Raw genomic sequence first — 26,022 nt, forward strand, 5'->3', positions numbered from 1 at the left:
ATGTGGCAGGGCATCCAGGCCATCACCAACTACAAACCCAGCCAGTCCACACCCACAGCCACTGACGTCTCCTTCCTGAACGAGTTAATGACTTTTATGCCCGCTTTGATAGAGACAATAAAGAACCCTACACCAGGATCACTTCCTCCACCGACCACTCACCTATCACACTCACGTCCTCAAAAGTACACACGGCACTGAGTCGTATCAATGGGTGTAAGGCTGCTGGACCAGACGGTATTCCTGGGCGTGTCCTCAAAGTATGTGCAGAACAGCTCGCTGGGGTATTCACAGACATTTTCAACCTGTCGCTCAACCTAGCAGCTGTGCCAACATGCTTTAAAACCACCTCTATTGTGCCAATGCCCAAACACTCCAGCCCAACATGCCTGAATGACTACCGGCCTGTAGCGCTCACACCCATCATCATGAAGTGCTTCGAGCGGTTGGTCCTGGCACATCTAAAAGACTCTCTGCCACCCACACTGGACCCACATCAGTTTGCCTACTGTAGAAACGAGATGCAGTCTCTATAGCACTGCACTCTGTACTCACACACCTGGACAATAAAAACACTTATGCACGAATGCTGTTTGTTGACTTCAGCTCAGCATTCAACACTGTCATACCCTCCAAGTTACTGATCAAACTAAGGAACCTGGATATCGACACATCACTCTGCAACTGGATTATGGACTTTCTGACTAACAGACCTCAGAATGTTAGATCAGGCCACATCTGCTCCACCACCGTCACACTCAACACTGGTGTACCACAGGGCTGTGTGCTGAGCCCCTTCCTCTACTCCCTTTTTACCGTTGACTGTAGGCCTGTTAATAGATCCAACACCATCATCAAATTTGCAGATGACACCACAGTGATTGGTCTAATCAGCAACAATGATGAGACGGCCTACAGGGAGGAGATACAGCATCTGGCCACTTGGTGCACCGACAATAATCTGCTCCTTAACACCAACAAGACCAAGGAGCTCATTGTGGACTTCAGAAAGGGACGAACAGGCTCACATGATCCCATCCACATCAGTGGGATGGCCGTTGAGCCTGTCTCATCCTTTAAGTTCCTGGGGACCCACATCTCAAAGGACCTTTCCTGGACCACCAACACCTCCAGCTTGATCAAGAAGGCTCACCAGCGCCTATTCTTCTTAAGGCAACTGAAGAAGAACCAGCTTTCATCAGCCGTCTTGGTGAACTTCTACCGCTGCACAATAGAGAGCATCCTGACAAACTGTGTCACAGTCTGGTATGGAAGCTGCTCTGTTGCTGAGCGTAAGGCACTGCAGCGGGTGGTGAAAACTGCCTAACGCATCACAGGGACCACACTGCCAGCCATAGAGGACATCCAGAAGAAACACTGTTTGCGCCGAGCACGCAGTATTCTGAAGGACACCTTTCACCCTGCTCACAGACAGTTTTCTCTCCTGCCCTTCGGCAGGCGCTTCAGGCTCCCCCGGACAAAAACCAGCAGACTGAGGAACAGCTTTTTCCCCAGAGCTGTCTCCCTCCTGAACTCTGCCCCCCACTGACTCTTTTGCCCCCCCCCCCCCCAAATACACCCCCCACTCTCCTCTAACTTAAACTCCTCGCAATAACTGCACTGTTTAACATTTGCACGTTTAAAATCTGCACATTCACTGCACCACATTGAACTGTTTACTTATTGAACTGTACATACCCACTGCATATGGGCATTTGTAATTATGTACACACCCACTTTACATTTACACTTGTAATCATGCTTATTTATCTGCACACTACTGATTATTAATAGCAACCTGCACATATATTCATATATTGTAACATATACACTTGTAATCATGTTTATCTATCTGCACACTACTGATTATTAATAGCAACCTGCACATATATTCATATATTGTAAATCTGTTCATAGCTTATCCAACCTGTATATAATGTTCATAGTACATCCATCCCATCTGTAAATATCACCATAGTTTTCTATAACTGCACTTTATAACTTATTCCTATATCCTGCACTTGCTGCTATTGCACTGCTGGTTAGACCTAACTGCATTTCGTTGCATTGTACTTGTACATGTGTAATGACAATAAAGTTGAATCTAATCTAATCTAATCTAATCTAATCTAATCTAATCTAATCTAATCTAATCTAATCTAACAGAAACGAATGAGCATTTAACACAGTTATGCCACATTGACCCTATTTTTAATAGTAGATACAATCTTTTTTATTTTACAAAAGGTTTTCAGAGCTTCTGTATTAAAATAAAAACAACATCAAATATTAAAACAATTAAAATAAGTTTTTAAATATGTGTCTTTTTGTCTTTTTTTTAATTGGGTATAGGATTATCTGTATCAGATAGTTGTTACAGTATAAACTATTTACAAAGATTTGATCAACAGATCTGATCTGCATTTATGATAAAATAAACTTCAACCCTAATTCAAGTTCAAATTCTAAATGCAACTCAAGTTCAAGTTTTATTTATATAGCACAAAATCATAAGCAAGTGTTAACACCCAGTATTTTTACTCTTTAAATATGTATAAGTATCTGTGTGAGTGCGTGAACCATTTAAAAGTAAACCTAAAATTATTTTTCAGTAAGTTGGCCAACGTTTATGTGGGTACCACACCATCATATCTTTACTGTGTGTGTGTGGGTACCACACCATCATATCTTTAATTCTCGTCGAGCCTGTGATCCAGTAGACTCCAGTAGTCCACCGTCAGACACGCAGTGAGGGCTGATGCATATATTCTGGGGAAATAATGCAAAAGTTTAAATCATGTTTATTAATAATGTATATTTTAAAATTCACCATATGATTTTTAATATAACACAATACAGAAAACCCAACCACATTTGCAGACCCCTGGATTGTGAACTGCAAACCATCTCACATTTACAGTAGACTGTACCCATTAGAAGTTGAGCATGTGAGAACAAACTTCAATTTTTTGAATGTTATTTGTTTTTCTTCTACAAGATGAATATTCCTCATATGTGAATAAAAAGTGCCTTACCTCATTGACAGGACAGAATATTTTTACTCTCCCTCAAGTGGTTTCAAACCTTATTGACTTTCTTCTGTTGATCACAAACCAAGATATTTTGAAGAAAGCTAAAAATCTGTAACCATTGACTTCTATAGTGGGAAAAACAGATATGGAAGTCAATGGTTACACGTTTCCAATATTTAAAAAAAAAGGAAGTCAAAGATAGTGTGAGTTCATCCTCTGCACTTCAATCACCGTCTGGTTCGGCTCAGCTGCCAAAACTGACCTCCATAGACTACAGCGAGTAGTCCGGACTGCTGAACGAATCACTGGCACTACCCTTCCTACACTTCAAGAACTGTACTCTTCCAGAGTGAGTAAAAGGGCTCACAAAATCCCTCTGGACGGATCACACCCAGCACAATACTAGTTCGAACTGTTACCGTCTGGTCGGCGCTTTAGAGCACCAAGCACAAAAACAGCCAGACACAGGAAAAGTTTCTTTCCTCAGGCCATCTACCTTATGTACAGTTAAATATCCCAAAACTGTGCAATAAATATGTGCAATATTTCTCATATGCACTTGTACACAGAACCTTATATCAATGTATTATGCAATACTTTCTCTATTTGCATTTGTACACATCACCTGTATATTTATAACAAATCTGTACATACAATTCGACATCCAGATTTCTTGATTAACTGCATCATTGTTTAATGTTTATCATCTTTTTTTCATATTTATTTTGTGTTGTCACTTGTCACTTTATGTACACTGGAAGCTTCTGTAGCCAAAACAAATTCCTTGTATGTGTGAAGCACACTTGGCAATAAAACTGATTCTGATACATATGAGGCAAGATGGCGGCACGTACACATCGTGAGGCTCGGCTTCTCTCCAGTTCCTGCAGTTTTGCAGTATTATTCCTGCTCATATCGGGTCTGTTCGTGCAGAACAGTCGCACCTTTAAATCGTACACCCAACAAGAGATTTTGGATAATGGTTTGTGCATTCTGGACAGTTTTATTAGCAATCTTCAACTCATTCCTGAGATGGCTAGAACACCCGAGCCTGAGCGCCCTGCCCGGCTGGGCGGAAGTGCTCGAAGGTGGCGTCAAGACCGTAAACAAAGGTGGGGGAAGCACAATGGGCTAAGAGCTAAGCTCACACCGGCTCTATTTACCCAGCATCTTTCTCGCCAATGTACGGTTACTGGTGAACAAAATGGATAGGATTCGACTGCGTATCAACCACAGCAAAAAAATATGGAGCTGTAACATCATGATTTTCACAGAAACATGGCTAAACAGCGGAACACCAAACAAAGCTGTAACGCTAACTGAGCACCACACATTCCAAGCAGACAGAACGGCGGATGACTCCGGTAAGACCAGAGGTGGAGGATTATGCATTTATATAAACATAGCTTGGTGCACAAACTCTGTCGTCATTGTGTGACCGGGGCCCGTACTGTACTAAATATAATCAAATACAGGTTCACTTTAATGCCCACACAAATTTTTCCAAACAAATGAAAATATCAAGCATTGATGTGTACAAACAATCTTCTTTTATTAGACACTTAAATATATACATATTTTTAAAATGTAATCATATAAAACATGTAGTCAATTACAATGAGTCACAAAACCATACAATTCTGTTTGTATAATAGTTGTCAGTGACCACTGTTTAATCACACTCAATATTACACAGGATATACCTACATTTTGGAAAGATCAAGGGGAAAATAAAAAATGCAACAAAACAAAACGCACTCCTTATTAATAAAGAAAGAAACTAACCCACACTCAAAATAAACCACCCGCATAACAAACAAAGCCAAAATAAAACAACCCTCCCCATATAAGGCAATCCTTGCTGTTAGTATTGAAATGGAAAATAAACAACAACAGCCCTTCACAATTTACACAAACAAAATACAAACCCACCAAATAGTTAGATCACAACACGCACACACATACACGCACACTCACAAACGCACCAATGTCAAAGAATGAGCGCACGCTCGCACAATAAGCGTGCACACACACACACACACACACACACAACCACATACTCTGACTTGACGCGACTGGGTCACACACAATCAGGTGCCGAAAGGAAAGTGAATCCCCTCTCTGTAGGACAATCGGGTCACCAGACAGCAGCAAAACAGCAACGGGCAGTCTATAAAAAAACGTTCAATATTCATTGGCATGTCAAATTTTAAAATCACATTTCTAAATAAAACATTTACAAACTCTCAAATAGAAACTTACCCGCAGCCCAGTCAACTGGCTCTCAACACAAATGGTGAGCAATCCACCGATCATACAAGGATACAGCTGAAAGAATTATTTAATATTAATTAACAGCACTAAAACTCACTAGAAATAACCGGAGACATAAACAGAAACATACCGTTACTCGCTGATGAGATTGCACTTCCGCAGGCCAAAGAAGCAGAATTACAGAAAGACAACCTTGCACAGGTTTCTATAAACACTGCAGGCTTACTGCTCAATACACATCAAAAGTTTGCACGCACTCAAGACACCGCCACTATTCCATGCCAGGGAGAAAACGGAAGTAAAGGGAAACCTCCACACTTTTAAAGGGGCGGTGAGCTTAATTTCTGACTCCATTCACCTAAACATAATGGGAAACCCCTCCCCCTTGGGGATCCCCCATTACACACATACAAATGGGAAACCCCTCCCCTTTGGGGATCACCCCATTTCAATTGGGAGACATTGCTCTGCTAGCCTGGAATTTCTAATGGTTTAATGTAGACCGTTTTATCTACCAAGGGAGTTCACATCCACCACTGTGGCTGCTGCTTATATTCCTCTTGGTGCTCATGCCAAGCTTGCTATGAACGAACTTCATGCAGTCATCAGCAAACAACAGACTGCTCACCTGGAGACTGCTTTTATTGTTGCGGGGCATTTTAAAGAGCCCATATTATGGGTTTTTTAAAAATGCCCTTCCATGTAGTGTGTGACAAAGCTCTATGTGAAGTGAAATATCCAGCTAAGGCTTAAATCTGTAAGTGTACAGTGTTTAAAACTGTTGATTTATCTATAAAAGAGTCGACTCATAGTGCTTCAAACGAGTCGCCTTGATAACGAGTCATTAAGTTTTTCGGCATGACGTGCAAACTTGGGAGATTTGAAACCTGCGGCCCCACCCTCTAACACACAAAAAGCCACGCACACACACAAACAAAGACACACATGACGGTCAAATGAAGTCGCAAAGTGCAGATGGATATTATTGAGTCTCTACCCAAAGATGAAACCTCAGCATTATAGCCTAGCCTTGAGCAGATCGAGTGCTTCTGAAAACTACATGCTACAAAAAAGACTTCTTTGGCTGTTTGTTAAAGGAAGGATCAGTAAAGACTACTGATGGACTATGTCAGAACCTGGATCGGTTTCTTCCTCCATTTCTCAAGTGTAAGTATGTGCGATTAAAGTTGTTGCCTCATTTACTCTAGCTTGCAAATGTATTTAGTTGTGATTTGTTACTTATAACCGCGTGTACTGGTTAGTACTGGCGTGTATTAGGTCAACTCGCTATATTCTCATTTCGCGTGTAAAGCCACGTTAAAAACTCGACGCGTGCTTGTGTGTGCTTTGTCATCCGAGTAGGAGGGTTGTGTGTGTGTGTGTGTGTGTGCCTTGTGGTCCGAGGAGGAGAGCAATGTGTGTGTGTGTGTGTGTGTGTGTGTGTGTGTGTGTAAAAAGAGCAGTGTGACAAGCTAGGAGATCTCCTCGCCAGTTCTTGGAGTTTTTGCTCAATAAAATAGTTAGTCATCGGTATTTTCAATTCCATCGTCTGTATTTACATTCACCTACTGGCAGCCAAAATCCATGCCTTACACTATGAAGCGTGTATGCACTGAGACTACTTTTATCTTGTTGATTAGCTGCTGGGCATTTCACTCGGACTCGCGCTGAAGGCAGCCAGTGTCGCCCAATCACAACAGGCTGTCATCGGTCCAATCAGCGCAGATTAGCTTTGCGTTAAGGAGGGGTTTGAGAACAAATTAATCACTGGACGATTAATATGGGAGTCGCTGGGATAATTAGGTAAAAATAAATGCAGATTACAAGATAATAAAAGGATTTTTTGACCTTGCATGCATATTAGACTGTTGGTGGAGACCCTTGCAACCAAAATATGACCCTATTTCATGTATAATATGGGCTCTTTAATCACTCAAACTTGAACAGAGTGCTGCCCAAATTCCATGAAAACATTTTCTGCCACACACAAACATCCAGGCCATCAGCAACTACAAACTCAGCCAGTCCACACCCACAGCCACAAATGTCTCCTTCTTGATCGAGCTAAATGACTTTTATGCCCGCTTTGAAAGAGACAATGAAGAACCCTACACCAGGATCACTTCCTCAACCAACCACTCAGCTATCACACTCACTTCCTCAGAAGTCTACACCCACTGAGTCGGACCAATGTGCGTAAGGCTGCTGGACCAGACGGTATTCCTGGGCGCGTACTTAAAGCATGTGCAGAACAGCTTGCTAGGGTATTCAGACATTTTCAACCTGTCGCTTACCCCTAGCAGCTGTGCCAACATGCTTAAAAACCACCTCTACACTCTACCTATAACACTGTCATACCCTCTAAGTTATTGATCAAACTTAGACCTGGATATCAACACGTCTCTCTGCAACTGAATTATGGACTTTCTGACTAACAGACCTCAGAATGTTAGATCAGGCCACATCTGCTCCACCACCGCCACACTCAACTCTGGTGTACCACAGGGCTGTGTGCTGAGCCCCTTCCTCTACTCCCTTTTTACCCTTGACTGTAGGCCTGTTAATAGATCCAACACCATCATCAAATTTGCAGATGACACCACAGTGATTGGTCTAATCAGAAATAATGATGAGACTGCCTACAGGGAGGAAATACAGCATCTGGCCACTTGGTGCACAGACGATAATCTGCTCCTTAACACCAACAAGACCAAGGAGCTCATTGTGGACATCAGGAAGGGACAGACTGGCACACATGATTGCATCCACATTGATGGGATGGCTGTTGAGCCTGTCTCATCCTTCAAGTTCCTGGGGACCCACATCTAAAAGGACCTTTCCAGGACCACCAACACCTCCAGCCTGGTCAAGGCTCACAAGTGCCTATTTTTCTTAAGGCAACTTAAAAAGAATCAGCGTCTTGGTGAACTTCTACCGCTGCACAATAGAAAGCATCCTGACCAACTGCATCACAGTCTGGTATGGAAGCTGCTCTGTTGCTGAGCGTAAGGCACTGCAGCGGGTGGTGAAAACTCAATCACAGGGACCACACTGCCAGCCATAAAGGACACCCAGAAGAAACACTGTCTGCGCAGAGCATGTAGTATTCTTAAGGACACCTTTCACCCCGTTCACAGACTGTTTTTACTCCTGCCTTCCGGCAGGCACTTCAGGCTCCCCCCAGACAAAAACCAGCAGACTATTTATATATATATATATATATATATATATATATATATATATATATATATATATATATATATATATATATGTATATATATGTATATGTATGTGTGTGTGTATATATATATATATATATATATATATATATATATATATATATATATATATATATATATATATATATATATTCAATTTGATGCAGACACAGCTACATTAAAAAATCACATTACTCATTGAACAATTACAAATCAAAACATGTTTCACATATTCCTCTTTTTAATCTCATTTGTCATTTTTTTGACAAACAGAACTGTGCAACACAACACAAGTTGCAACACAACAGAAGTTTAATACTTAAAATGCCTACATAATAATACTAATAAATATAATAATTGAGGTAACAGTGACTTCACCTGTGAAATTACAGTTTTTCTACAGTGTGAATTTTTATCATTGGCATTATAATGAGAAACATGAGTAAAAACTTAAGTTATAGCTTTACATTGTTATCTTAACATTAATTTGGGTGAAGCTGTGGGAAACTAGTCAAACTTCTGTAAATAATTGTCCTCCATTTATTAAAAACCAAAAAAAAAAAAAAAAACCCATTACAGAAAGAGTAATTAAAAGCAAACAGAGTAGTTAGGAAAGAAAGACACGATTTGATCGGTTTAAAGGCTAATGTCAGTCAGAGTGACTCGTTTACCACATCCTGTTCCTGACCGTTAAGAACATACATCAAGAGAAACCATATTGCTTGACATAAGCAATTGTGTATTTAAGGTTTATTGTTCTGTGAATATTAAAAGCTTAGATTATAGGAAATTAAACATGTAAAAGAGTTTACATTTTCTTGACAAAAATGTATCATATGACATTAAAAGACAGAGGTGTTTTTTTTGTAAATATATCGCACATTAGTTTGTTACAAATCACTAATCAGGTCAAAATAATAAAGTGTGGGAATGTCTGTCTCACATATTAAAGTAGCCTAAAAAGATGGATCTGGGATAAGAACTATTTGTAATATCTGTTACCGCAGAAAAATATAGTTGGAATTGTCTGTTTTTAAACAAAAAGCACAGCTACAATAAAGTGTCTACAACTGTAATTCCTTACTGTATTTATACAGGGGTAATGACTCTTATAATGTTAGTACAATTGAAACTTTCATACAAATGAACTTGTCATTAAAAAAGTAAATGTTTTTCTTTGGCAATCAATATAATTACCATAAATGCGTTCAAATTTATATTCACACCAGAATGCTCCTTTAAAAAAAATTCTTTGGATCCTGTTTTTATTAAATACAACATAAAACTTACTGGCGATGCAGTAGCGCAGTAGGTAGTGCTGTCGCCTCACAGAAAGAAGGTCGCTGGTTCGAGCCTTGGTTGGGTCAGTTGGTGTGTCTGTGTGGAGTTTGCATGTTCTCCCTGCGTTTGCATGGGTTTCCTCCTGGTGCTCCGGTTTCCCCCACAGTCCCCCAAAGAAATGCGATACAGGTGAATTAGGTAGGCTAAATTGTCCATAGTGTATTATGTTTGCGAATGAGTGAGTATGGGTTTTCAGTAATGGGTTGTGGCTGCAAGGGCATCCGCTGCGTAAAACATATGCTGGATAAGTTGGCTGTGGCAGATTAATAAAGGGACTAAGCTGAAAAGAAAATGAATAAAATGTACCAGAAGAATCACCTTATAAGAATGGTTTTAAAAAGTGAAATTATTTGTTACAAAGTGTAAAGATTTTGTATTACTTCAATAAAGTATGCTGGCACAAGAATGGCATTATTCTGTTCTTCAAAATTTCGGAAGACTGCATTCCCAATACACAACTGGGAATTACATGCTATTGCCCTCACACATATGAAAGCTGGTTTCACACACACAGTATGACATGTTCAAATGTGTAGTTGAATATGTGAAAACAAAATGGTCATAAAACACCCAAGTAGATAAAAGTAGCAACTTTTTTTTTTTTACAAAAAGTCTCTTTCATGTTGTAGTACAATACCCTCTGATAAGAGGTCCATGTTTCTTCTTTACAAAAACCATGTCAACCTTAAAATTGGAGGGTAATTTTTTGATAGGTTTTGTAGGATGTTAATTTACTCCTCTTTTGGGCTATGCAGAAGAGGCAAAGTTCCAAGACACAGTGGTCCTCTGAAGGGTTCTCATGTAGCAGGAGAATACCATTGCTCCACTTACTTAAATAAGGTCAACGAAACAGCCATTGTAGAAGCTGTTTACATGCTACGTCTCAGAAAATAAAGTAGAATGCGTCACTATCTCAACACAGTCCGTCTTTGAGAGGTTCTTAGTATCCTGCTTAGCTCCTTCCTCAACCTCTAACTCAAACTGAAACTTGTCTCCACTGGGACTTCCTGCTTCAAAAAAAGGAGGGGAGGGACTTTGTGGTATCATGCTGTAGTACCAGTTCCTATTCTCCTCTAAAGTGTCCAGAATATCCTGGGCATCTGGATGCACCAGGTCTGCCCAAGTCTCCCACAGTGGGTGCACGATGTAATCAATGAAACCAACCTAGTAGGAAAGCAAACAAACAAACATTTCTTATAAAATCAGTCTGACTCTGATTAGAACAGTGCTTCATAAAAAAGTTTTAATTTTATTAAATGTGGACTTGCCTGGCATCTTAGAAATATATATTTTAAAAGCATGTGCCAGTTCATTTAAACAAAAGATGAGTTGCACACCTGAGATTTCTCTACTGATGCAGTGTGTTTGTCACACATTGGGCTGATCTCCATGCCGCGCTCTCTCTCTCTGTCACCCTGGTGAAAAAACTCTTGCATAATGCGGTCTGTCCATTGCTTGTACAGATCTAATGGCTTAGTGGGATTACTTAGATCAGCACAGTGAACCATATTTCTTAAGACCTGCGGAAACAGAGTAAATCCAGGGTAAATATGATGCCACCTTTCAGTTCTTTTTAACTTAATTTCTTAATAATTTCTTAATTTAACTTGTACACTGTTTCGAATAGTCTGTAAGTTGACTTGATTGGAGTGTTTGCCAACTTAAATTTAGAAAGTGTTTTGAAATTAAAAGTGTTTGCCAGATAAAAAAAAAAAAAAACAAATTGTAAGTTGAGTTAGTTCTAACAATATCTTTGTAAAGACTATTATTTAACTTCCCAGAAATGCTTGCATGACACTTCACTTTTTTTGTTGATATTACTATGGTTCTTTTTTAGTTTTTTAAAACAGTCATGTACCAGTGTTAGGTATTCCTGTTCTGTGCTGGACTGGGATATTTGAATTGTGTTGATCTTGTCATGGACTTGTGTGTATTTAGACTCGCACTTGACTCGTACTCGTACATAAAATAGTTCATGCTTACTGCTGTATGTTAACATTTCATTAAATTAATGTTTGCTTGACATGTCTAATAATTGGTGATTGTCTTGTTTGCAACATTTTCTAGTCTCGGTCTAGACTCAGACTCTCTCTACTTGGTGTCCCATTCAAGTTTTATGTTACATCTAATTTTAATAAATAATGTTTATTGCATTACTTGAATTTTAGGTTGGTTCCCATGATGGTATTTAATTATTGTGTGAGCGCCTTCTAATTATTAAGTATGTCTCTTATTGCTTATTGTACTGCACAGTAAAAAAAAGTTGACTCAACTTAAAACTGTTTTCTGCAGGGCTTTTTTTAAGTTACTCAAATTCAAGTGCAGTACTTGGGAACAACTCAAAACTGCTCTGCAGCAAGTAGCATTACAGTTTTAGATTGAGCAAAAAAAATGTACAGTGTGTTTTTGTCTGTGTAACAAAGTACAATGTGTAGACTAGTGTACTTTAAAACATGGGTGAATAACCATAAATTGATGAAATATTGAAATGTCCCTTTTTTCTTTTTTTTCTAAAAAATTTCAACTTACAGAATGTTTTCACAATATAGATTAAGTTGTAGCGAAAGCAAATGTTATAAAGTGACATCTAGCAAATGTATTTTAACCAAACTTTGCAAGTTCTGCTTAAATGTAAGTTAACCTAGTAACCCTAATTTTTGCAATTCCAGTTTACTTGGTCCACTATTCTATTCGATCAGCTAAACGTTTAAAGATAAAATGCTAAGATAATTAAGCAAATAAAATTTTACAGTGTACATGGGGATTAGAGAGTACTAAAGAACCACAAGTTGTTTATGACACACAAAGGCCGGACTCACTTGTATCCTGTCTGTATAGTTGTCAAGCAGCAACACTCCTGAACTGGTCACCTTCTTGGTCTCAACCATTGTTTTCAAGTCAGCCAGTAAGCTCATGTGCTTGGACATATCTGTTGCAAGCACCTATAGAAATAGATGTGGACTTAGGGTACAATGTACAAAAAAATAGCATTTTTAAAGCTTTTGCATACAGATGACAATGTTGTCAAAACTATCCTCATTCACAAACATGTTTTACTACTACAGTAAATGCCAGGGCAGTAGTTGGCAATGTCACTTTGTAAATAAATGTGCTGTGTGAATGTGGACATACAGGCTGGTATTCTGCCATTGTTTGTTTGATTGTTAAGTAGTTGAAAAGCACACATTTAAAATGCAAAGTAGCAAAGTATAAATAAGTTACTGCAATTGAGTAGTTTTTTCTTAAGTATGTACTTAAATAATTTTAAAAAATGTGTACTGTTACTTTAGATTGCTGTATATTTAATGCTTTGTTTTCCTTCAACCTGCAGTCTTTATTTTTCCTTGTCTATGGTAATTGGCTAAGTAAGTCCTGTTATCCTTGTCAAATCAAATAGCGCCTACAAAGACTGCATCAGACTCTAAGACTTAAATGTTGGCAACACTATATAAAACTGCACACTGTGAATCATTTAAGCAAATAGTTCATTCATTATTTCTTAAGCATTAATGTTATATTAATAGCCATTATTAAGCAGTTTATATACAAAGCTACAAATGCTGCATTCTTGCATGTATCATGATTGTATTTTCATACTTTGTTAATGATAAACTTTTCATTACAAAATCAAGTATTGCATTGTTTACAAACCTTTTTTCAAGAAGTTTTAAAGATTCTTCATTATGAGTAATTAAATGACTAATAAACTATTCAATTGAACATTTATATAACATAACATCCAGGGGTATAGTAATAGCTATTTTGAACGTTAATAAATGCTTTATTAACTCAACCACATTATTACAACTACAACTTTAGTGACCCAGTAAAGTGAGGGCTATTTATGCTTTGTAAATAACAACTGAAACAGAAAGAAATGACCAAAATATTCATTTCAAGATACACAAATGAAACTATATCAAATGAAAACTAAATTTTTTATTGTTTGATTTTTTTGTCATTATTTTCACTGTTTATAATATGAGCCATTAATTGTCATAAAATTAGATTTTTATTTGAGGGATTTGCAAAGCATAAATTGTTCCCAATTTAATGGCAGTCACAAAACTGCATGTATTTAAGTCAATTGAAAGGATCCAAAATATCAGACTCTGAGAACTCTTATAGAATTTCATGAGACAAGATGCAATGTTCTTATCTGAGAAGTGATGAAGAAACCAGCTGTTCAACTGTTCTATCCAAATCACTGTTGACAATGCAGACACTGGCTGGAGAAACAGAGCTACTGTATACTACAGCAGGGGGTAATGCGAGAAAGTCACCCTTCTACTTCCACCTCCAGCCCCCCTTCTTGACCCTTATGTCACCTTCTAATTAGAGCACATTTCACATAAAATGTTCAAGGTTTTAATATGGTGTATCTTGCTGCACTATATTCATGTTTGGTATCATTTTTAATGTCTCTGTGTGATTGGTAAAGTGGTCTTAATTTTACAGTAATATTTCACTGGTATATGTTGATTTGGTTTTTGACTTCTATAAGATCTTGATATGATGCTCTCCCTCCTCAGAGATGGTTAAGTCCTCAAATTCACCAGGCCAGGGTTTCTGTGACACTTCTATTGTCTTGAATTTATGGCTGTTTTTTTTTACTTGAGTATATAAGATAAGATGTGCTATGGGTCGGGGGGAGATCTTGCAAAAAGACACCCCATTGCAGTATCTCTGAGACTTATGCTGCAATGTATTTCTCTGGTCAGGTATGCATCTATAACTCTTTGATTTATCTTTGATTAATGGATGTTATATTGTTAGTCTCATTTCTGAATTGCCTTCCTGATGATTTATTATGTAACTGGCAGAATACAAAAATTACAATTTTACCTGACAAATAAAATGTTAAGTTTTTATTAATTCTGGAGTTTTGTGAATTCATTGTATCCAGTAGATTACTAGGAGTCTTCTTTACCTTTATAGTATGGCATAAATTGAATTGATTAATAGGCACATTTAATTATACGTAGCCATAGAGAGCCTATAACATGTAGACCTTTTAAGCATTTAACCACTGGAAGTAGCAAGTTGTATGGGCTTGGCTAAGGATCTATTTTTTAAGATTAGGTAAGTGTTAATGTGACCAGCTTATTCAAATATAGTTAATCCTGCATCCTCTGACTATTTTCAGAGTGTCGACATATTGTCCATGAGAATAAGCGCAAACCGCGGGCGTGGAACTCTGAGCGATTTTGGTCCCTACAATTAGTACAATTAGAATATCGGACCTCAGAAAATATCAAAACTCTAAATTAAATCATAAATGATGAATGTGGTCCGTTCTTACAATTAGAAATACAATCTAAATTTTAGGATCATTTAAATTAGAATCAGATTAAATTCGGAGCTAAAAAACGAATATGAATAAATTCTAATAAATAATTAAATTCTTTTCAGAAGCACTAGAAAAGGCTTACATGCATTATACCTTCGACCATGCTGTTAGTTTCGTCATTGGGCTAATAGATGGACTCCTACAAAATAAAGCATTTATTAACACACAAAATAACTATTATACCATATAACATATAAATATATAAATAACTAAAATATATACATTTTTAATTTAAAGTTTATTAATCATTTACTTACTCATTCTGAAGAATCTTAATGCAATACTTAATTTAGTAACAAAAAATCCATCATTAACAAAGTATGAAAATACAATTATTAAGCACCTTAAACATGTTTATATGTATATAAATAAAAAATGCCAAGTTAATTATTATAATTATCATAAAAATATTATGATTGTTATTATAATTATTATTGTTTTTATTATTATTATTAATATCAATATTAAGTGTTACCCGGATGTTTTTATGCAGCAAACATATACTGTGTGAAAGCAATTAAAAGTGTTGAAGAATGCTATTTTTTTTTACATGCATTGGCCAAGAGACAGCATGTCTCTGATTAGAAGATAAAGGATGCCTACTAAAATCTTAAAATGGTCTAAAACAAAAACTAAAAGGGCTACAGAATTTTACATTATCATTTACATGCAATTTATCACTACTGCACAAACTGCTGGACACTCATAACTTTTTTAGTCAGGGTTCAAATTGCAAAACTTATGATTTGATTTTAGGTTGTTAGAAAGTGACCAAAATCCAATGTCGAGCCGCCATCTTAAACCAACATCCTATTGATGTCAAATACTGACATTTATTTATCATTTATGGCAACAAAATCCAACATCTGATAGATGTCATAGCGGTAACGTTGACACAACGTCAAGCTGTAACATCATTAGACGTTGATATTTGGTTGGTTTTAGGTTGGACGTTGGACATTGACAACGGGCTGACATTGAGTTCTGATGTGTAAACACGATTTTCATTTCCAAACAAAATGCAGCGTTTCCACGACGTTAGGGTACAATTTCAATCTGACATCATGTTGACATCTTGTGCCTGCTGGGTGTTTAAGGCCATTTCGGTCATCATACAGTAAATATCCATCATCGTCTCTTCAGCGACATGCATCTAAACTCGGGGGGCCCATACTCGGTCCTGGAGGGCAAATGTAGTGTGCAAAGTTTAGTTCCAATCCCAATTAGACGCACATGGGCTAGCTAATCAATCTCATACTAGGCTTACTAGAAACATCCGTGCAGGTGTGTTGAGGCAAGTTGGAGCTAAAATCTGCAGGACATTGGCTCTCCAGGACTGTGGCTGTTTCTCAATATGCGTTATTCAGCGGTCTTGCGTCCTTGTATTCTTGTGTAACGTCATCATCAGCTGCCAAAGTTCAGTTCCAATACTCAAGACCGCAAGAACAGAGGATGTGTAAAACTTCCCGGATGTGATCTTGATATCGAGGACACACCGATGCATACTTGAGCACCGAACTCGCTCAGGAAGTCCCAGAAGACATTGTAAAGTGCAATGTAAAGTGCACATGTCTTGAAGTAGTTCATTATGATGCAATTTACATTTTTGTGTGATTTGATTGGACAGAATTTACAGGACTGATTTTTTTAATTCCCATAAACAAGAAAAAATAAAGTAGTAAAAGTACAGATACTGCACTAAAAAGGTACTCAAGAAAAAGTAAAAGTACATATTTTTAAAACTACTTAGTAAATAACAATTTCTGAGAAAAACTACTCAATTATAGTAACTTGAATATTTGTAATTAGTTACTTTACACCACTGACCATCAACAAATAGATTTGCTTTAAATCATCTAAATTGCAGCGTCAGCCTATTTAGATATAACAGTTGGTTGGCAAAAGCCGCTAAACGCCACTTGCCGTTGACAGTAAAAGCCGCTATATCCCAAGAACCGATCAGAAGGTGCAAATTGAATCATATATGTTTTACATGTAGATGCGCGCTGATACACCAGCTATTATGAGAAAAGCATTTTATTCCCCTTACGATTACGATTTAAAAAGACAAAGTTTGATGAGTTCTCTCACGACGTAATGCAGAGAGGCTTATCCATGCCTTTATCACATCATGTCCTAATTTTTGTAATTCACTTTTTGTTGGTTTACCAACAAGTTCTCTCAGAAGACCACAATATATACAAAATTCCGCTGCACGGGTTATAACAGACAAATTATCACACCACCATATTACTCCTGTGCTACAACAATTACACTGGCTTCTTGTTAAATTACGGATTGATTTTAAGACGTTGATTTTAACTTTCAAAGCAGTGCATGGGTTAGCACCCAGTTACATCTGCGACCTGGTGACCCTTGCCACCGCAGCCCACAGTCTTCGTTCTGCATCGGGACTTACATTGCATCAGCCACGGTGTAAACTCAAGACCATGGGTGGGAAGACTTTTTCACACAGTGCACCTAAGCTTTGGAATGCACTCCCCATCAGCATTAGGAATGCTGCCTTTCTGGACTGTTTTAAGAATCTTCTTAAAACTCACCTTTTTAACATTGCTTTTAACTTAGAAATAAAAAAGTTTAAACAAAATCATCGTCCTATCTTATGGTTCATATTTTTATTGTTTTATTGCATCTTTTATTGTTGTGCTGTTTTGCTTGCTTTGTGATTTAGTATTTTGCCTGTAGCGCTTTGAGTATAAGAAAAGCAAATTACAAATAAAATTTATTATTATTATTATGATGAACTGGATAAGCCTCTCCGACTGTTAGTGGATGACAAATGAAAACATGCCTTAAAAAAAGAAAATGCAATGTGCAGTCGGAAGTGTAGCATGCATTTATAATGTTGGTTTGCACAGCGACGATACTTTGAATGAGTCCGATTTACTATACATTAAACGGCAACACCATTTCATGAAAAACCGAGTTAAGATACCTTTCTTTTATCCCACATGGATGCTATAGGGATAAATAAGAGATGAAAAAGAGACCTTGAGAATGGTGAGAATGAATGAATGACAGCTTCTAAAATTGTCTGAGAGGCATTTTTTGCCCAGAAGTCCAAACCTTGTGATTTATCTGCTAATGTAAGCTATTTTTTAAAAGATAAAAATAAATATAATGCATAAAACTATACATTTATATTAGCCTGCTTTATATTACCTATAGGCCTATGTCTGATAAGCTTTTTATATTAATGGACAATGCACAGATATTGATGTTTCACAATGTTTTAAACTACAATATTTAAATGTACCAAACTTAGTTTACAATGTTTACATTGCTCTACTTGCATTAAATCTGAATCCCAAATATCAGAAATGACAACTGATTGTTCAGATTTAATTAATATCAGTTTTAATGTTATTGATTAATGCACTTACTTTACAGATTTCATTCATTCATTTTCCTTCTGCTTTTTCACTGGTTTACCACAGTAAAATGAACCGCCACTTGACAGATGTATTTTTAATTTTAGGTGTTTTGTGTAATGTGCATCATGTTTGGAAAAAATATTTTTTAATTGCATCTTTAGTAATTTTTCAACTAAATACACTGTCTTGTCCCGATAAGTGGATTTAGAGGTTTTTGCAAAAAAAAAAAAAAAGCAGAGGTGGATTTTGCTGGTTTTGATGCAAGAGAAAATCTTATTTGTCAAAAACCAAGAAATTGTCTAAAGTGACATTTATGAAAAAAAAAAAAAAATTATTTACTAGATAATAACATTTACATTACATATAAAATGAAACTTCTGGCCCTAATCAGAGGAGCCTGATGGAAAATGCTCATTTACAAAAAAATAGGTCTGATGGATTTAGAAGGTTTTGCATCTGAACTCTTCAGCTCCCCATGTAAATGCACCAACCTGCTTTCTGTTGGCATATTATAGGTGCACATAATATGAATGGATTGTGATCATAATTAATTTCACATTTTAAAAGTATAGTCCATGAATGGCAAATAATTTAACTTACACTTGAAAACCGTTGAACACCCTTGAAAGAACGTTATTATTTCACAGGGTATACGGTGGAATACAGCTTGATCTTTATTACTCTTGAGTACATTTAGAAGGGCCATCTTTTACCCTGAGTACTTTGAGTAGTTTTGAAAGATACTTTTACTCTACTTGCACTACATTTTTTATTTTGGCAAAAAATACTTGAGTATGATTCTTCAGTATCTTTCCACCTCTGAATAGTATGTGCATATCTGTGTATAAATATTATAATATCATTCAACCTCTACCTTTAAGAAATTGCTTTTGCTACATTAACCACTATTTAACAATGGTCTTTGCATTTAAACAGGTGTTATACAAATGGTCATCAGGTGTGGTAGTTTTATGTGAGGGTAAACCAAAACTTTCCCCAAGCAGCAAAATTTAGCCAGCAATGCTTACCATGTGAATAACCATTTTCCTGAGAGTCTGCCGCTCCTTCTTGGAGAGGTTTTGGAAGAGATCACAGTTTTCCCCTTGCAAGAGTTTGAAACCAACTGCTAGGTGATGGTTTTCGAGAACAGACTCATCATTGTACATGAGTGCCAGCTCAGAGTCTACAGTAAAAATAGGCATGATGTTTAAGAGAAACATAAAACAGCAATAACTTTCAGTCTTTGTTCTTCCACATGATTTGAGTGCCAATGATTCCAGCTGTTTGGAGCCATAAACAAGCCATATTTAAAGGGAAGTGTAAATTAAAAATTCACTCACTTGTGTTAATTAGAAACTGGTTTGAGACCCCTGGGTGGTCCACATCATGGATGGCTGCTGCAAAAAGAGCTGCCAGAATCTCCAGGTCAGTAAAGACTGCCTGTAAACAGTAAAGGACAGTGTTACATGAACAGGTGGTATCACATTTCCTAAATGCACTTAACTTGTTAATTGGTTTAAATTATGACTTTTAATAAAACAAAACATTGTGAGAGTTGAGATAATATGAGGAAACAAACAAACAAACAAAAAATGTTGTTGACCAAACATTGAGCAGTGTTTGGAGATTAGATGGATGATGCATGAGGAAAAAGGACAGTAAACATAAATAGAAAAAGTTATTTTATTTTTATCTCAAATTTGTTTTTTTAGGCATTTTAATTATTTTTTTATATTAATATTATTAATTTTTTTTAAGTACAGAGTGACCATTGTAAATCATTGTCAGGATTGTAGTTTTTATTCCTATATTATTCTCTTGATTTAAACATTTTGAATTTTCTTTTAATGTTTCATTTCTCTTTTAATCTGTTAGATGTATTGAAATAAAAGATTCAATAGAAAAATATTAAAAAGTAATAAACATTTTATCTGGTGCAGTGGGTAGAATGATCTCCTCACAGCAAGAAGGTCACTGGTTCAAGTCTCGGCTGGGTTACCTGGCATTTCTTTGTGGAGTTTGCATGTTCTCGCCGTGTTTGTGTGGGTTTCCTACGGGTGCTCGGGTTTCCTCCATAGCCCAAAGACATGTGCTATAGGTAAATTGGGTATGCTAAAATTGACCGTAGTGTATATGTGTGAATGAGTGTGTATGAGTGTTTCTCAGTGAAACTGGAAGGGCATCTGCTGTGTAAAAACATGTGCTGGATAAGTTGGGGGTTCATTCCGCTGTGGCGACCCCAGAATAATAAAGGGACCAGGCTGAAAAGAAAATGAAGGAATGAATAAAATGTATATCCAATGTATCTTACATCCAGTGCAGGTGTGGACAGCAGGATGTGTGTAGATTGGGCCACGTCAGCTGCATGTAGACTGTTGTGATAGGCCACGTCTGCGTGGTAGTGGTCTTCAAGAGTCATCATGTATGTCACAAAGGTGTCCACTGGGATCTTAAATGTCTTCATCAAATCTCTCTCCTGGAGAAAAAAAACCCAGTTGCCTTTCATTTAATAAACACTTTTCTAGACTTGTTAGATAAGCTTTTTTGTGCACAAACCTGAAAGATGGCATACATGATGCAGGCTAGTGGGCGGTGGTGCGAGTGCTCTGCCACTTTGAAGATGTTTAAACCCCACTTGTTAATGTCCTCCAGGTCCTACAAAAAACAGGAGATGATGATGCCAAAACCTTAAGCAATACTCAATATACAAACTGTTCTTAATTATTGTAGTGAGCCGATCACTTCATAGTAAAGGTATTACACACAGACACCCCTATTTTGAAATGCACACTTTATATTGTATAATTGCATGTTAACTATTTATATATACTGTTCTCCCTCTACTCAACACCTTAACTCATTTTGATTTAGATTGTAATGTCATATTGCGCACCTGTTGTGAAGCTGTTTTGGAGTGATAATTATTATTAAAAGCATGATACAAATAAACCTGAACTGAATTGATTTGAATATTCATACAATTACACTACAACAATTGCACACAAATTCATGAGATGGTGACTATACCTTTGAGAGCATGTCCTCCGAGTCGGTTTTCACACCGAAGCGTGTCGTACTACAGCTGCTAGATGGACCTGATCCATGCGTGACCTTTCTCACCCCACTGATCTGAGTCATTAGCTGCTGCTGCCTCTTCTTCCTCTCCCGTGATTTTGGAGTAGACAATGGAATCTCCAGCTCATTCTGTTTGTCTACAGACAGAAAGGTTTTTACCTATTACTTATGTGACTGTTCATTTTAGCACTCACACATTCAATTCACAACAGCAGCTTTGACATTTCAGACTATAGAGTAAGTTCATGTGAGCAAAATAAATGTGATATTAGTTCAAGCCACCTACAATATCTTTACAGGTCAACTGTTGATTTTAGTTCAGCTGGGGCTTATGCTGGTACTTCAAAGATGGATACACACACATACAGATGTATGTGTAAATGTTAAGACACCCTTTTAATACATAAATAAATAAACAAATTACTTCCATATAAAATAATCAGTTGGAAAATAAAACATCAAATGAACAACAACAACATGCAGCATTAAAACATATATGTCAGGCAGGTTATTGATCTGGAGCTTTCAGGTGTGTGTGAATACAATGCCCATCCCACAGGTAAAAGCTTAGGGAAAATCTACAACAGTGCTGAAGCTGAGAAAGAAGAAAACAATTTTCTTTAAGTTATTACTGCTAAGTGTGGATCTACAAGCATCTGAACCATAGGGTTACCTAAATTTGTCCAAAGGCTTTTTTATTTTGGCTTTATTTTTGTGAAACAAAAATGTTTACTTACTCATAATAATAATGTTTATCTGAGTTTTTATAGGAACCCTTTTATTTCCAGATGCAGAAATGATGCAAATCTTTTTAAAAATGAAATCATTTTATTTATGGTATGATATTCACACGCTAATGTTTATTCTACTGTTGTCTTTTAAGAAAAACACTAAACAAAAGTGACTAAAATAATACTATGTCTGGAAAAGCAAATAAACATTCACATCTTTTGAGATGACTGAAAAATATGTTGACTTCTCTTTAGCAGTGATGTCTGTTGCCCTCTTTCTTTTCTTTATCAACATTTCTTGGTATCAAGAGTTTGAGCTCTCAGTAACACTGCATATTATGAGTGTTTGTCTCAAACCTCCCTATTGATGACCGTGTGAGTAAGTGTGTAGGCTATAGGGCTCTAGATGACAGGGTTTGGGGAGTAACAGACATTCCATCCTCTTTGGCTTTCAAAAGTTTTATGGAGGAGATAGAAACCCTCTCTTTCAGTCTTTTTTTCTCAATCAACTTTTAAAATAGATCAAGCTTTTAAAAGACTCTACGTGTGCACACGTACAGTATGACCTCATTACATCGTATTACTGCTGTATGTTGCTGCTCCCTCACCCACACTAAGATAAGCTGACGTGCGCATGGGTATGGAACTGACGTGCGCATGGGTATGGAGGGAATATCATTTAAAAGTTTTCTGTTTCAGGGATGGTACTGTATTTTCATTGAGTTCTAATAGACATGTTTGCACTGCACTGAGAATTGTGCCTACCAACGCAAGTAAGCTTTTCTAGCAAGAAAATGTTGTAGCTTTTTGTTTTATATTTTATTGTATATTTATATATAGAAAGAATTTTATGTAACTTTCATTCCTGTAATGTATTATTAAATTTCACAGCATAAGTATGAGGCTACTAAAAATCTACACATATACTGCTATTAAACACCTTTAAAAATGTTTTAAAAGTCTTTCATTTTTCTTTTATTGGATCAAAATGTTGTTTATTTTTTCATTTAAAATAAAAAAGTATAATCACAATTCTGCAATCATTAGTAAGTGTTATTTATTTTACATGCTGTTTTAATGATTTTGGATTTTAATACAATACTTTAGAGGGTGGCCTCACAGCAAGAAGGTCACTGGTTCAAGCCCCGGCTAGTTTACTGAATGAACTAAATTGGCCAATGTATGTGTGTGAATGAGTGTGTCTGCATGTTTTCCAGTACTAGGTTGCAGTTGGAATGGCATCCACTGTGTAAAACATATGCTGGATAAGTTGACTTATTATTCTGCTGTGGTGACCCCTGAAGAATAAAGGGACTAAGCTAAAGGAAAATAAATGATTGTACAATATTTAAAATGTTATTATTTAAAATGACTATAAATATTGCATGTTCATTCAATTTAATTCCATATGTGATTCTGCACCACAAAAGTATGTGTTTTATCTTGCAGGGGTATATTTTTGTCAATTGTCAATAGGTTTTATGGGACAAAATTATTGATTGTTCTTTATGCCATTAATCAATTGAATATTAAGTAAATATCATGTTCCATTAATACATTTAGCAAATTTCCAAGTCATTCATTTATTTTGTTGTCGGCTTAGTCCCTTCATTAATCCGGAGTCGCAACAGCGGAATGAACCGTCAACTTATCCAGCACGTTTTACGCAGAGGATGCCCTTCCAGCTGCAAACTATCTCTGGGAAACATCCACACACACACACACACACACACACTCATACACTACGGATAATTTAGCCTCACCAATTCAGCTGTACCACGTCTTTGGATTGTGGAGGAAACTGAAGCACCCGGAGGAAACCTACGCAAATGCAGGGAGAACATGTAAACTCCACACAGAAACGCCAACTGAGCCGAGGTTCCAAACAGCGACACAGCGACCTTCTTGCTGTGAGGCGACAGCACTACCAACTGCGCCACTGTGTCGCCCCCAAATTTCCAATGTTTAGTATTAGTATTATGCATTGACAAGATATTAATTTTGAAAATTTAAAAATATGACTCTCTCAATATTAGAGGGAACCCCCAAATATCAGATTTTAAACAGTTGTATCTTGGCCAAATACTTTCCTATCCAAAGAAACCATACAGCAATACAAGTCTTATTTATTTAGCTAAAATGTGATGTATAAATCTTAATGTCCAATAACCTATGGGATTTGTGGTCCAGAATCACATATATATTAACATTTTCATATTCACTTTTAACTTGTATTTAATATGTTTTCTTATAAGATTTTGAATTATCCTTTGAAGACAATGAAAAGAAAGTTGAGACTTACCTAAGAATGTGTTGGAAATGAACTCAGACACCTGGTTTCCAGAGCGGCTCATCTCAGACAAATGTGTCAGTTCCCGATTCAACATCCTCTTGAACTAAAACCACAAAACAGGCCTTCTTACACAAATTCTATCTAAATAATTCAAGATTTCTGTTTATATACATTATCAATCCTCGTCATGTTTTTTTTTTAAACAAGCATTAAAAAGAAATTTGCCATCCAAGTGAACTGATAATCACAATAATCTGTTCCGCTTTAAATTTTTGACGCAAAAGCACATCTTAATGTAACCCCAGGAAACAAACAACAGGTAATTGACTTCAGGCATGTTGGAGGTTTTGGCTATAGTTGCTTAAAAAGTGAATTGATCTCTTCATTCTTGTAACATAGACAAAACCCTATCACTGACTTATCAGTCCACTGTTTATCCTGATCCTGATCTCACCCCTCTGTATTCCCTTTCACATCCTAGCAATGTTTGTCATAAAAAAAACTGCAACCAGAATGAAAAACCAACACAGAACTCTGTGAGATCTTCAATTTCAACACCTATTCTGTTTTTTCTCTACTTTGCCATCCTCCTTCTCTCTCTCTCTACACTTCTTTGTTCTCCACATCCTTTGCAGCATGGATGGATTCATGTAAGAAGCACAAAACACACAATCCTGGATTGTTGTTATTTTTAAAATTATCATATTAAATAAAGTTGTTAAATAAAGAGCAGAGTGTTTACATTTTTAAAAGCATTCAGTCACGAAATACATGGAAATTCTAACATTGTTAATCGGTCGTGCACACCAAATGCCTAGTCCTATAGGTTTCTATCAACTGTATATTTATGCAATATTTTGTTCTGCTACAACTTTAAACAAGTTTTTGCAACAGTCCATTTTTCCTGAAACTCAAGAATTCATTAAGCATGATGTAAGCAAAAGCAGTCATGAAGCTATGGCAAATAAGAATGTATCAGTTACATCTTACACTTTAAATGCCTTCACTGATTTTTTAACAGAACTAGACACTGCTGAACCAATGCCTCTTAAATGTCATATTAATCGTTTAAAAAAATACATTGTTTTATTCAAAATTGTTCTATTTAATATGAATTTAATTTTATTATTTTTTTATTTATTTAATGTCCATACTGTTCATGTTAATATATACTTTTTACAATGAGTATACAGTTAAAAAACTAATTTATTTCAGTTTTAAACATAACAATTAAAAGTATAGTTTTTGCACACATACAAATTAAACTAAATTCACATCAAAGTTGAGCAAGTGAAACTTCAGACACATTTAAT

At 36.6% G+C, this 26,022-nt stretch overlaps 1 protein-coding gene and 1 long non-coding RNA gene across 13 annotated transcripts in view; both read right to left on the reverse strand.

Moving 5' to 3' along the window:
* Nucleotides 1-4,561: 4,561 nt before the first annotated feature.
* Nucleotides 4,562-6,581, reverse strand: LOC141377935 (uncharacterized). The gene is made up of 3 exons (XR_012391125.1): nt 5,437-6,581; nt 5,295-5,360; nt 4,562-5,202 (listed from the first exon to the last, which is right to left on the reverse strand). It is a non-coding gene; the product is annotated as an uncharacterized lncRNA (long non-coding RNA).
* A 2,162-nt stretch (nt 6,582-8,743) lies between these two features.
* The window catches only part of pde4bb (phosphodiesterase 4B, cAMP-specific b), a 163,707-nt gene continuing 146,428 nt past the window's right edge, over nt 8,744-26,022 (reverse strand). For 9 of the 12 annotated variants that reach the window (XM_009298244.5, XM_073924098.1, XM_009298245.5 and 6 more), the window contains 9 exons: nt 24,719-24,812; nt 21,638-21,822; nt 21,167-21,265; nt 20,922-21,086; nt 19,951-20,050; nt 19,639-19,793; nt 12,685-12,807; nt 11,203-11,385; nt 8,744-11,029 (listed from right to left, as the gene is read on the reverse strand). In XM_009298244.5, the coding sequence (XP_009296519.1) occupies nt 10,742-11,029; nt 11,203-11,385; nt 12,685-12,807; nt 19,639-19,793; nt 19,951-20,050; nt 20,922-21,086; nt 21,167-21,265; nt 21,638-21,822; nt 24,719-24,812 (1,392 nt within the window). In that variant the 3' untranslated portion in view covers nt 8,744-10,741. Of the gene's footprint in view, nt 11,030-11,202; nt 11,386-12,684; nt 12,808-18,171; nt 18,195-19,638; nt 19,794-19,950; nt 20,051-20,921; nt 21,087-21,166; nt 21,266-21,637; nt 21,823-21,971; nt 22,079-24,718; nt 24,813-26,022 lie in introns of those variants that run through there. The other 3 variants (XR_012391102.1, XR_012391108.1, XM_073924105.1) reach the window with 2 other exon arrangements.

The sequence above is a fragment of the Danio rerio genome, chromosome 2 (assembly GCF_049306965.1).
Source record: "Danio rerio strain Tuebingen ecotype United States chromosome 2, GRCz12tu, whole genome shotgun sequence".
Lineage (NCBI taxonomy): Eukaryota > Metazoa > Chordata > Actinopteri > Cypriniformes > Danionidae > Danio > Danio rerio.